Source organism: Marmota marmota, unplaced genomic scaffold (genome assembly GCF_001458135.2).
Source record: "Marmota marmota marmota unplaced genomic scaffold, marMar, whole genome shotgun sequence".
Classification (NCBI taxonomy): Eukaryota; Metazoa; Chordata; class Mammalia; order Rodentia; family Sciuridae; genus Marmota; species Marmota marmota.
In genome coordinates, this window is record NW_025999853.1 from 9,709,203 (window position 1) to 9,723,478 (window position 14,276).

Below are 14,276 nucleotides of genomic sequence, written 5' to 3' on the forward strand. Positions count from 1 at the left end.
AAAAAAAAAAAAAAGAAAAGAAAATTATCAAATTGAATGAAAATTAGTATAAAAATGTACATTCTATAATAATGTTTTAACAAATATATTGTCAATAAATTTCATTTTATATAAAACTTAAAAAAAAATTTTTGGTTTTATTAAAAATTTATTGATAATCTTGATGCTTTAGATTATATAAAAATACACTTGTTCAAATGTTAACACCAAGGCAGTGTTTTTATGTAATTTTAAAGATGGAGAATTTTTAAAAATATCCAGGATGCATCATGAATGTACTTGTGACTTTATATATTTTTCTCTATATTGCTGATACACTCTTCTTTAGTATTCATTTATATATTTAAAATAGTAAGAAACTATTATAAAGTTCTAATTTCTAGATTTCAGTAGTGAAATGTGTTTCCTTTGGGTTTGGATTAATAATTGTTGAATTTTAGGCTAGTAGTTTAAAGTAGTAATCTTTTCAAACTGGTCTTAAAACTTCTCCACGAACAACAAGATGAAAGATACATATTGCATAGAATCAAGTTAAGAATACAACAGTTCATAATATAAAGAGCTAAATTTCTGTTTCCCCTGAAAATATGGATATCTAGGCTAAAACCGATGGCATTGCTGTGAGTTTTATTCACATTGTCTAAGACTTTGTAACTTATAAAATGTTTTCCTGTGTAACGCCTCATTTGATTTTGTGGTTTCTTGAAGTTTTTCTCTTTTTTGTACCCTAAGAGAAGTAGTGTACACTTTGTGTTCTTCTAGTGATTCCAAGTCAAAATAGCATTGTATTTATTTTTAAATGAATGAGGGCAGACAGTAAGTAACAAGTGTTGGTGAGGATATGAAGAAACTGGAATCCTCACTCACTGTTCATGGGACTATAAAATAATGCAGCTGCTATTAACACTACTAAATGTACTTAACAATGAAATACTGATAGGTCCTACAACATTTGTGAACTTTGAAGATATTATGCTTGGTGAAAGAAGCCACATTCAAAGACCAAAAACAGTATAGTGATTTCTCAAAAAATTAAAACCAGAATTACTATATCTTCTAGCAATTCTACCTCTAGGTAAAGATCAAAAGCAAGATCTCTGGATAAAGATCACAAGTAAGTTCTCATAGAAATACCTATGCACCCATGTTCATAGCAGAATTATTCACAGTTGCCAAAAGGTGGAAGTGTCCACTGACAGATGAGTGGATGAACAAATTGGCATACACATGATAATGAAATATTTAGCCTTGAAGGAAATTCTGACACGTGTTAAAATAAGGATGAACCTTTAGGACACAATGCTAAATAAAATAAGCCAGTCAAAAAGAACAATATTGGGCTGGGGTTGTGGCTCAGTGGTAGAGTGCTTGCGTAGCATGCACGAGGCACTGGGTTTGATCCTCAGCACCACATAAATGTAAAATAAAGATATTGTGTCAAAGTTGCTCAACAAGTAAGTCGCAAGACTGGGATTTGAACACAAGACAGTCTGACCCAAAAGTGAGTCTGTGTTCTTAACTCTAGTATGCAGTACAGTATCAAATGTATCTGTAAATGATTACACACACAATAAATTTAAAATTTTACTCCCTTGTACTTTTACCTTTAAATAGCATCTGTTTTAAGGAGTTACATATATTATTTTATTCATTTGAGTTGTCATAGATACTAATATAATCTTGATGCAGTTTTGAAGTAATTCCCTCTAGTATTTTTTCCTCTAACATAGTGGAGATGAAAGAAATCAACCACATAATAAAGACTGATTTACGTGGAAAAGTGTGCCCAATACTCATGCCCACTGCTAATAAAGTTGTTTGTTGCTTTTGTGAAGAGTGATGGAGATAATGGTCCTGTGTTAGTATTTTAGCAGATGGAGCATCAGTCAAAACCTGGAAATGTTTTATCAGTTTTAAAAGTGTTACTGTATTTGGTATATGTGGTTGCCTTACAGGTATAACCTAAAATTTTTCAGTAGAGTTTATATTTGAAGGTAGAGAACAGTGCCATTTCCTTCTGTTAATTAGCATGCCAAACATATCAATTTATGTAAGCCATTTTTTTGATAACTAAAAGTTAACTGGTAGACAATACGTTTCCTTATTTTACTACTATTAGTTTCTATTTATTGAGTGTCCTAAGTCTTTAGTAAGAATTAAGGAGCCTGAGGCAGAAATAGTCTGGTGATTTTCATTATTAAGGCATAGTAGTTATATTATTCTTCCTTTTTATCTTAATTTTCCCAAAAGAATACTGCTCTTGCTTAATTTACTTTCTTGATAAGAATGAAAAGAACAATAGTGCTACTGCATTGATTAAATGATTTGTTGGCACAAACACTAGTGGGGTGTATCTAAATGACTGCTTTAATAGCAACAATAAAGTTTCACTTTGGTTTCTTATAGCACACCCCTACAAAGTTAGTTTAACCATTCTGTCTGCCCAGGGAATCTGTGAAATGGTATTTTTTACCCACTAACACTTTTTATGTTCATTCTCTAGAGTTACAACTTGTAAGTGAAAATATCCAACAAATATTAAGAACCTCATTTGACCAGGCACTTTTCTTCCCCATAAAATTTCCATACTGCCTACATTTCTTCATGGCCTTTCTTGAACTCTCTTCTAAGTTTCTCCCTGCAACTTTCCTGAACATGAAGACTTTCCTTTCCTCTCCACTTCTAGCTTTCCTTTCTCTGTGCCTCATGTACACTTGAGGTGGCAGGGATTTAGCATTGGTCATGCCAGCTTCTACAGATCACATCTCTGTCTATAGTTGGGTCTCCATGGTAATGAGAAGCAGAAACTGCTGAAGTAGCACACTATGTAAGGGCTGGCAAGAGAAAATAGAGCCGTGGCCTTACAGGAATAGCACTTAATCCCCATGGAGCGCAGAAGCCAGAGAGAATCATGCTGTTATAGTGCAGGAGGCTCCCTCATTTAAGGACACAGAGTTGGCAGATTTATTAGCCTCCGTAGACTAAGATGAACCTAATTTACAGTTTGTAAGTGCTTCTCTTCAATTGGAAAAAACCTTTAAAAATTGTTTTCCTTCTTCTCTTTCAGAAGGCCAGATGCTCCAGTGCCTGATGGTGAAAGTGAAAGGACTGTAGAAGAAAGTTCAGATAGCGAGTCTTCTTTCAGTGACTAAGCTGAATTTTGATAAAAATTACATATACATGTGTAAGGGTACGTTTACATTCTATGAGAGAGTCTGACTCTCTTCATCATAGAAAACATCAAATAGCCACATATTTACCACCAAGCTTCTTCATGTTAAAAAAAAATAAAGCATTTATAACCTGCAAGTATGTCTTGTTACCAAAATAAGGGTTCTGAAATCAAAAATAGAATGACCTAAATTGCAACTAGTGTTTTAAAATGAAGGTAAGCTATTCCAGGAATGCAGTGAGTATTATAGAATGAAGTTAATGTGAATATTTTAGCATGGAAAGTTATATACATTTTTATTCTAAAAATTGTTAAAGAAATTTCTGATAGAAGATAATATTGGAATGAAATTGTGACAACTTGAAACTTATATGTCATATCTATTATGGATCTGGAACTTATTGATAGTATTTATTAGTATGCACATTACCCCTTGGTCAATAGTTCATATGAGTATGAAAGTGAGATGTTTTTATTTATTTTCAAGTAGAAATATTGAAGGTAGTTATAATGTGGTTCAGAGTAAGCAAGCATCATTGTCATCAGCTTCTTTATTGCCTAAACCGGAAAACTTCATTTGCACAAAATGAAAATGCTCTCACCTCGCCTTGCAAAAAAATTCTTCATAAACAAATATTTTTTTGTTTAATATCTAGAAAATCCCCAAAATACTTAGATGAAGAGACATAAATGCATTTGGTTAGTGGTTCTCAACCTAGTTTAGGGCACCTGAAAGTAGAGTCAGAGAAAAGATTTGGATGTCTGTAGGTCATTTGTGAGGTGATCTCAGGAAGCATAAATAAGAGAACATGGAGAAGAAGGAAAAAACCAATATGAAGATGTATTGTATTATCAAGGTTACTATTTTGGTCTTGAGTGCTCTAAGACCTCCTAAGAAGCTTATAGACTGCTTCCCAATATTGTCCACCTGATAGAACTGCAGACATTTAGTTAGCAGTTTTCATTACCCATTATAGTTGAGAGTTGCTGCCAGGGGCATTAACTTCCCCTACACTTCTGGGCTGTGCTGTTTTTTGGGGGGGAAACAGTATCTCCCAATATTGAAGCAGGACTTGGAATAGCAAGCAGATCAAGATGCTCATGCTTACATTGGCATTTCACTGACAAGAAGGACAAACCTGAGCTTACTTAGAACTATCCAGGGAAACTATGGCTGCTACTAGAAGCAGAAAAGAAATAATGTGGACCAAAAGAGGTGTTTGCTGCTGTCCACTTTTTGACCGTTCCATGTTAAGTCTACTCTGTCACCGAGACTTCTAGATGATGGCCAGCTATAGCCTTCCTAAAAGACTACACAGGAAGATTAGCTGCAGTCCTTGTTGCTGCACCTCAATCCAGACCAAAACTAATATCATCATCTCCTTCCTTCACCACCCACTTTAGATTTCTCTTGGTCTGTGCCAGAAACTCTGCTGGACAAAGTTGGTTGCCTGGTAAAGAGACCTAAAGAGTTGAGTTCTTCTTGTCCCAGAGAATGGTTACTTTGGCCAATAAGGTCTCCTTTATCCAACCTTACATTCTGTCTCTCTGATCCAGTAAACTCAAAGATCTATTCTCACATGTTATCTAGCTTACTAGCAGTACTTAACCAGCCAGTTCCTGAAATCCTTTCAGTACAGAACCTATTTCTTCCCAGCTCAATAAATATATTTTCCCTCTCAGATGAAACCCGATATCATTTAATCTTCTTGAAATAATGCCAGAGAGTAGAGTTGGGTCTTAGGGATGAGAGTTCTCTTATAAGTCACCAGCTTCAGGTAACACTCTGAGTGGTCTCCAGGTAAGGGGAGGCTCCTTTCCTTGATTGTGAAAGAAAGAGCTCTTTGGATGGTGTAGTGGGCTTAGAGGAAACCAGGGATTCAGGCCTCTGAAGCCCAGCTTTTCTCATCCCATGTCTCAGTCACACCCCTTTGCTATCAGGGCCCTGGCTTAGCAAAGTAAACTTGTTGAGGTTGTACCTCTCCTCTCCTTTACCATTTTTACACTCTGGGTCTGATTTTCCTGGACAGGAGGCCTTTTGGCTTCCACAATATGCTCAAGGTTGATGATTGGCCAATCTGGGCCTGTCAATTTCTCTTCTCAAAATATCCAAGGCAGTTAACAAATGCTAGTGAGTTCCATAATCCTTTGCCCCCATGCTGTTCTAGTGACAGAACTACCAGTTACTCCATTACTTCTCACCCTATTCCACCATAGATGAGATTCACAGGAATTATGATGCACACGGGGGGCAATTACCATCCTTCTTAACCTAGAAATAGGAGTAAATGATCTAGTCCAGAATACCATCCTAATGGATTTTCTTTCCAGAGTCACTTCTCATACCTAAAGCATACTCTGAGATAGATACTTGAAGTAACCCCAGGAAGTAGAAATGAGAGCAACCAGAATGAAAGAGGGAAGAAAATCCAATACAAGGATATATTACTGAGATAGTCATTGTGAGTACTTGAGATTTGATTTCAGTACTAGCACTCCTTACAAATGAGTATAATGCTTCCCAGAATTGCCCATCTGAAGACTGGAGGGTGGAGCATTTGTGCACTAGCCTGGGACTATTACTAGGGGGTATTACGCCTTACACTTGTGGGATCTCCTTGCTCATAGGCCTTGGGGTCTTCTGTGGCATTAAAAAGGACACTGAATTGGAGACTGAAGAATGAGGCTTTCACTTGAGATGGGTTGCTCCACCAAAAGATGAAACCCAAAAGATTGAGTACGACTCTCTATTACATCTGTGGTTGAACTCCAGGAGAGACCCAGGGATGTATTTCAGGGTATCACCAGAAGCCGCAGATATAGACAGTCTTCCTCCAAAATATTAGATTGACCCAAGCTTCTGTTTATTTAAAATATATAGTTTCTTCTTGGATATAAAGACAAATTGGATGATAAGCCACACACAGGATTTCCAGAACTTCTTCATTAAAAATTTTAGTTTTTAAAATCTTCCAAAAAATGAGCAGAGGATAAACAATAACTAAATCTATATCTTTATATTCTGTTATAATAGAATTTTTAAATGTTTCCTATTACACATATCCCATAGAGTTTTTCTGTGAAACTTTTATATCTGAACTAGAGCCTGGCTCTTGATTGTGTCCATGTGCTCTTAAAGAGTGTCCAGACAATATAATGGTCAGTAAAATGCTTTTTTTCTGATCATGTATGTTCTTCACAAAAACAATCTTGATATCTAGGGTTCATGAAGAACTTACATTCCAACAGTTTATTTATTGATTTATCTGTTAGAAAAGCATGATGGATTTACTTAATGAAATGGAATTAATACTCTGAGGTATATGGAGCAGACTGCTTCCAAGAGAGGATATGGCCTGTGTATTCTACATTGTGGGCTTTTATGTCCTGCTGGGGATTCTCCCACTCTGAATTGTTTATCTGAGGCGGTTACTACACTTTCCTGCGTGGTTTAGTGTGCTTGCACACTGATTTTGTCATGTTAGAAATTTTTGCAACATAGACTGTACCCATTTTCTCCACAATGGCAGGGAGCTGTCTGACCAACCTCAAGAAGACAGTTCTTTGGCCAGTTGGGTGTTGCCTGGAACAGCCTGAATTTCCTTTCTCTACCCGTTTTGCTCATGTCTGCCTAACTACCTGTTCTAACATTCCTCCATCAAGGACTTGGAAATTCCCACAAGTTAATCCTGTATTTTAATAGCTATTGCAACAATGCCAAGTTGTCTTTCAAAAAATTAACTTTTAAATTTTTTGTTGGTAAGATTAATAAGTGAAAGGACTGATAATAAAGCAAATGTCACACTGACTTGGTTAAAAATCTTAAAACATTTATTGTCCTTTGAAACATGAAGTATAAAGATTTTATTTGTGATTCCATTTCGTCTTTCCCCAAACAATATTACTTTAGATGGGCAGATATCAAATACTTCTAAAAAATCACTTTATAGTAGCTACAAATTATTTACTAGACAATTGTGTATACTTATCTTCAAATTGATATAAAACTCTTCAGAATTAGTTGAGATTAAAAACTTAATTTTGAAGTAATTTCTAAGAATTGGAATAAAAGTATATTTAAGTCTAGAAGAAATCTTAGCAAATATCTAGTCTGAATAACTTGAGGCCCTGGAGAGTTTGAATAATTCTCCCAAGAAAGGAAAGGGGGAAAAAAAGATTTGTTTATATGAACAAATTGCTTAACTTCACAGAAATATTTTACATTATCAGTGCTTTTAGTTATCCATACAAAAGCAAAGTACTTAAGATTTCAGTAATCTTATTAATCTGCAGTGAAGTTTTCATACACTTCTTAAGGACATTTTAGTGTGGATCTCTTAATTTTTCATTCGCTTTGAAATATGTAACCATGTGGCAATCAAGTAAAGCTAATTCTGTATTTTCACAGGGGCCTCTTAACTATACCAATTTATATTTTATTGTATGCTCATTCTAGCTTCAAACCTTAGAAAATCTGGAGAAACCTGGAAACATATATTGTATTCTTTTATTGTATTTTAATAGTTTGTATATATTTATGTATATTATACAATAAATTGTATATATTTAAGGAGAATAACAAGATGATTTGATATACATATATATTATGTTCTTGTTACCACAAATTAATTAACTCATTCATCATGAACCATAGTTACCTCTTACCTGGGTGTATGGTGAAGACACTTAAAATGGCCAGTATAGTCACAGTAGTTCTATAAAAACCAATAAAAAAAGATTACAAAATTTCTTGAAAGACACAAACTGTAAAAGCATATGTATATATAAAATAATCTGAATAATTTTTATTTGTAAAAGAAATTTAATATATAGTTAAACATGTTGCCATAGGGAAAACTGGACACCCACATGGCTTCAGTAGTGAATCCTACCAAACATTTAAGAAAGAAGTGATGCCAATTTTACATAAACTCTTCCAGGAAACTAAAAGATTAGGAAACTCCTTCCTAAGACATGCTATAAGACCAGCATTAACCAAGAACAGAAAAAGGAATTACAAGAAAACCATAGATTTTATAGAAATTGACACTATAAAATTCATATGCAAGTGTAAAGAAATAGCCAAAACACTTTTAAAATGAACAAAGTTTGATGACTACAAATAATGATTTTAAGAGTTATCATAAAGCTACAGAATTCCACAAAGTGTGATATTGATTTACAGACGGACAAATAGATGAATAGAGCATAATATAAAGCCCAGAAGCATGCCAACACATATATGGTACTAATTTTCAATAAACATGCAAAGTCACTCTGGGGGGGGGGAATCATTTCAACAAATGGTGATGGAACAATTGTATATCCATATATTGACTCTTATGCAAAATTAACTGAAAATGTATCATAAACCTAAATGTGAAACCTAAAACTATAAAGTCGAGGGCAGGGGAGAATGTATGTGACCTTAAGTTGGGCAAAGATTTTTTAAATCCAATACCAAAAACAAGATCCATAAAAACCAAGTTGATAAATTGTAACACAAAAACAAGTTGTAACACTTTGGAAGACACAAGAGAATGAAAAAACAAGACATAGACTAGGAAAAAATATTTGCAAATATATCTGATAAAGGACTGATCTCTAGGATTAAAAACCCTCAAACTCAACAAAAAAAAATACACAAAAGATTTAAATAGATATCTCGCCAAAGAAGGTACACAAATGACAAATGCTTAATATTTCTCATTAAGAAAATGCAAATTGCAACTGGAACAAGTTACTATTGTACACCAAATAGAGTAGCTAAAATCTAAAAGGTGGAACATTCAAAGTACTGGCAAGGATGTGGAGGATTTGAAAAAGCATTTATATATGTACACAAACTATCCATCTAGCAACCTACTTATATATATTTATATGTCAAAGAATATCCTACATATAGTAATAGGAGTTCATGAAGAAAAAAAGCCAACAGTGCAACAAAACACTATAAAGCATGATTCAAAAAAACTTTTCTAAAATAAAAGATTACATATTGAAATTACTTATTGAAAAGACACACCATGTAACCCAGAGCAGTTAATACTAAGACACATTTTTCTAAACCTATTAGACATTAGGAAAAGGGAAAAAAAATGTTTTTTGGGCATCAAGGTAAAAACAGACCAAGTTACTTCTAAATGAAATAGGATTAGATTATCATCAAACTTTTTTCTTGTTGAGATTGAGATTGCCCAGTTTGGCCTTGAATTTATGGTCCTTCTGCATCAACCTCCCAAGCTGCTGGAATTGTAAGCATGCACTACTGTACACAGCTTCAACAAATTTTTTGATGCAATAGCTTATATTAAAAGCTACTGGAGAGGGAGAAAGGGAATAGCATGGATTGTGAAAGGAGACCCTCATCTCTATACAAAATACATGTACGAAGATGTGAATTTGGTGTCAACATACCTTATATAATCAGATATCATAAATTATGATATAATGGTGCATAAAATTACATATAAGAGGTTGTGAGAGGAATGGGAAAAAAACAAGGAGAGAAATGAATTACAGTAGACGGGGTAGAGAGAGAAGATGGGAGGGGAGGGGAGGGGGGATAGTAGAGGATAGGAAAGGAAAGGTAGTAGAATACAACAGTTACTAATATGGCATTGTGTAAAAATGTGGATGTGTAACCGATGTGATTCTGCAATCTGTATTTGGGATAAAAATGGGAGTTCATAACCCACTTGAATGTATGAAATATGATATGTCAAGAGTTTTGTAATGTTTTGAACAACCAATTAAAAAAATAAAATAAAATAAAACCAAAAAAAAAAGAATTGTAGTGCAAAAATAAATAAAATATTTTTTTAAAAAAGCTACTGGAGTAACACATTTAAGATACCAAAAGAGCCAGATGCAGTAATGCACACCTGTAATCCCAGTGACTCAGAAGGCTGGGGCAGGTGGATTGCAAGTTCAAGGCCAGCCTCAGCCATTTAGCAAGTCCCTAACCAATTTAGCAAGACCCTGTATCAAAAAATAAAAAGGACTGGAAATGTGGTTAAGTAAGTATCACTGGGTTCAATCCCTGGTACCAAAAAAAAAAAAAAAAAAAAAACCACGCAAAATAGAGAAAATATGAGCTAAGTATTTGTTTTAGTCAGTTTTTAAAAAAAATATTTTTTTTTTTAGTTTTAGGTGGAAACAATATCTTTATTTTCTTTTATGTGGTGCTGAGGGTCAAACCCAGTGCCTCATGCGTGCCAGGTGAGCACGCTACCACTTGAGCCACATCGCAAGCCCTTAGTCAATTTTTTCACTGCTGTGACTAAAGGATCTGACCCAAACAACTATAGAGCAGAAAAAGTTTATTTGAGGGCTAACGGTTTCAGAGGTCTTAGTCCTTAGAAGGCCAGGGCTCAAAGTGAGATTGAACATCACAGCAGGATAGGGTGGCAGATGGAAGCAGCTCACATCACAGTAAACAGGAAGTAGAGACTCCACTCTTCAGATACAAATATATATGCCAAAGCCATGCCCTAATTCTCACCTCCTCCAACTATACCCTACCACTTCAGTTACCATTCAGTTAATCCCTATTAGGGGTTTAATTCGCTAATTGGGTTAAGACTCTTACAACCCAATCATTTCTCCTTTAACCATCTTGCATTGTCTTACATGTGAGCTTTTGGGGGACACCATATCTAAATCATAACAGTGTTTTATATCCAAATGAATTTAGAGCATTAAAACATTACAAAAAATGAAATTAGTTAAAATTTATTTTCTATGAAGGATGGAAGTGAACTAGCTTGTTATTTTGAAATAACAACAAACAAGAATTTACTTGCCTTTTCCACAAAAACTGTATCTTGGGGTAATCAAATAATTGGTGAAGGAAAGTTTGTCTTCATAGAAATATTCTAGCTTACAGGAAAATTTAGAAATAAAATATCACCATTTTGCAACCCCTAGTGAATTAACAGATATTTGCATTATCCAGATAAAGAAAATAGTTTATGAAGCAAATCTGATTTATCATATTTCTCCCATAGATTTCTTTTTAAAAAACTTTTTTAAAAATTGGTAGATGGACAGAATACCTTCATTTTATTTATTTTTATGTGGTGCTGAGGATTGAACCTAGTGCCTCACACATGCTAGGTGAGTACTCTGCCACTGAATCACAACCCCAGCCCCTAGATTTCCTTTTTAATAGTGTGAACACTTAATTATTAACTCAAAATGGTAAGACCCTAAAGGTCAAGTTTAAGAAAATGTCTTTTGTGAATTTATAGTACCATTTATACATCCTGGTATTATGCTTTTTTTAATTGGGTCTTTTATTTGTGATTGATGGTCAACTTGCAATAAACACATATTCAGTGAATATCTTTTATATGGAAGGCACTGTTCTGGGTGCTATCAGGTGTTACTTCTGCCCTGAGAAACTTTTGCAATAGTGGTGGGAAGATTCATTTATTGAATGGAGAATATGCCACAAATTTTTCTAGGTACTAAAGATACTGAGATAAATAAAATGCAGTCAGTCACCTGGAGGAGTTATAATCATGGAGGGGGACAGATAAACAAATGAGGTTGCAGTAGAGTTTAATGATTCATACACGCGCTAGGTACTGCTCTAAGTAACCAGGGCAAAGATTTATTTTTTTATATATAAGAAATTACTGCTGAGTACTTACTATATGCCAAGTAACTGTTTTGAGTGTCAAGGATATTGCAAAATGGGCAAAAGTCTTCTCCTTTGTGTAGCTTATGTTCTGTCTTTTTGATCAGTGCATAAAAGTGAAGCATAGGATATTTTGATACATGTATATAATGCATAATGATAAAATCAGGATAATCAGAATTTGCATCACCTCAAGCATTTATTATTTATTTGAGATGAAGTGAGAACATTGAAAAGCTTCCCTTCTAGCTATTTTTAAATATATAATAAATTGTCAGTAACGGTAATCCCTCTATTGTGCTACAGTATGTTTGGACTTATGCCTCTCTTGTCTAACTGTAATTTTGTACTTATTAACCAATGTCTTTCTATTATCTCTCTCCCTTATTTTCCCTAGACTCTCATATCCACTAATCCTCTCTCTCCTTCTATGTAATCAGCTTTTTTAGCTTCCAAAAATGAGAACATGCAGTATTTGTTTTTCTGTTCCTGGTTTATTTCACTTAACATAATATCCTACAGTTCCATCTGTGTTGCCACAAACAGCATGATTTTATTATTTTTTAAATGGCTGAGTGATATCCCATTGTGTTTATATACTATATTAATCTGTTCATTCATTGGTAGAAATTTAGGTTTGCTACAAATCTTGGCTGCAGTGAACAATGCTGCAATTAACATGGGAGTGCAGATATCTCCTTGACATACTGATTTTCCTTTCCTTTGGCTACATACCCAGTAGTGGGATTGCTGGATATTATGATATTTCTAGTTTGGGTTTTTTAAGGAATCTCCATACTATTTTCCATAATGGTTATACTAATTTACATTCCTACCAATAATGGCATTCAAAAGTTCCCATTTTTCCACATCTTTGCCAGCATTTGTTATCTTTTTTCTCCTTAATAATACCCTTTCTAAATGAGGTAAGATATCATCTTACTGTGGTTTTATTAGTCAGCTTTTCATCTCTGTGACAAAACTCCTGAAAAAAGTAATCTAGAGGAGAAAAACTTATTTTGGCTTACCATTTCAAAGGTTTCTGTCCATGGTTGGCTGGCTTCGTTTCTCTGAGTCTGAGGTGAGGCAGAACATCATGGTGGAAGGGTGTGCTGGGAGGTAAGATGTTCACCTCATGGCATCTGGGAAGCAGATGTGCATGTGTGTGTGTGTGTGTGTGTGTGTGTGAGAGAGAGAGAGAGAACAAAAGGCTGGGGACAAAATAGAGTCCTCAAGGGCAGGCCACCAGAGACCCACACCTTTCAACTAGCTCTAACCTCTTACAGTTTCTATCCCCTCCCAAAAGTCCACTTAAACTATGAATCTATCAATGGATTAATCTATTGATTATTCCAATGATTAATCCATTGATTAGGCTTTAACCCTCATGATCCAATCACTTGCCCACATCCCCACCTCTGAACATTGTTGTTTTGGGAACCAAGCCTTTAACACAGGAGCCTTTGTAGGGTATTCCAGATCAAGCCATTTGGTGGTTTAGAGTAACATTTTCCTGATGGATAATGATGTTGGACATTTTTCATACTCTTGGCCATATGTATGTCTTCTTTTGAGAAGCGTCTATTTAGATCAGTTGCCCATTTCTTAGTTGTTTGTTTTGTTGTTTGTTTCCTGTTGGGGGTTGTTTGAGTTCTTTATGTATTGTGAATATTAATCCTCTGTCAGACAGATAGTTAGCAAATACTTTCTCCCATTCAGCAAGTTATGTCTTCACTCTGTTGATTGTTTTGTTGTCATTGTGGTGGTGACGGTGGGACAGAGCTTCTTAGTTTAAGTGGTCCCATTTGTCTACTTTTGCTTTACCTGACTGTACTTTTCAGGTCTAATCTCCCCAAAATCTGTACCCAGACCAATGTCCTGAAGTTCCCCCCATTCCTTCACCTCCCATTTACTTCCATTAGTTTCATAGTTTCTGTTCTTCCACTTAAGTCCTTGAAGTCCTTAATCCATTTTAAGTCCTTAAAGACATTAATCCGTTTTTCTGTTGTTGTTTTTGTTGTTGTTAAACTGGTGAGAGATAGGGGTCTAGTTTTATTCTGCAAATGGATGTCCAGTTTTCCTAAAACCATTTATTGAAGAAGCTGTCCTCCTCTCAATGTGTGTTCTTGGTGTCTTTGTCAGATACCAGTTGCCTTTAAATATCTGAACTTATTTCTGGGGTTTCCATTCTATTCCTTTGGGTTTGGTTTTATGCCAGTATTATGCAGTTCTGGTTGCTATCACCACATAGTTTATAGGCTTGTTGGGAGATAAAGATGAACATGTGAAATACATAGTACATCAGATGATGATTAGCGAGGGTGGGGAGGCATTCACAAACTAGTAAACATAAACAGATAATATTTTAAAATCAAGGTAAATACTTCACAAATAATATTTGTGGAAAATTTTATGGATGTAACAGGAGGGGCATCTAATCAGCTTGGGGAAGGGCAATGT

The 14,276-nt window shown here is 34.8% G+C and overlaps 1 protein-coding gene across 4 annotated transcripts in view; it reads left to right on the top strand.

Annotated features, from left to right (window-relative positions):
• Washc3 (WASH complex subunit 3) overlaps positions 1 to 3,309 on the top strand; it is a 39,343-nt gene extending 36,034 nt beyond the window's left edge. For 3 of the 4 annotated variants that reach the window (XM_048803059.1, XM_015482852.2, XM_015482851.2), the window contains one exon: positions 3,068 to 3,309. In XM_048803059.1, the coding sequence (XP_048659016.1) occupies positions 3,068 to 3,152 (85 nt within the window). In that variant the 3' untranslated portion in view covers positions 3,153 to 3,309. Of the gene's footprint in view, positions 1 to 1,075; positions 1,095 to 3,067 lie in introns of those variants that run through there. The other variant, XM_048803055.1, reaches the window with a different exon arrangement.
• Positions 3,310 to 14,276: the final 10,967 nt, after the last annotated feature.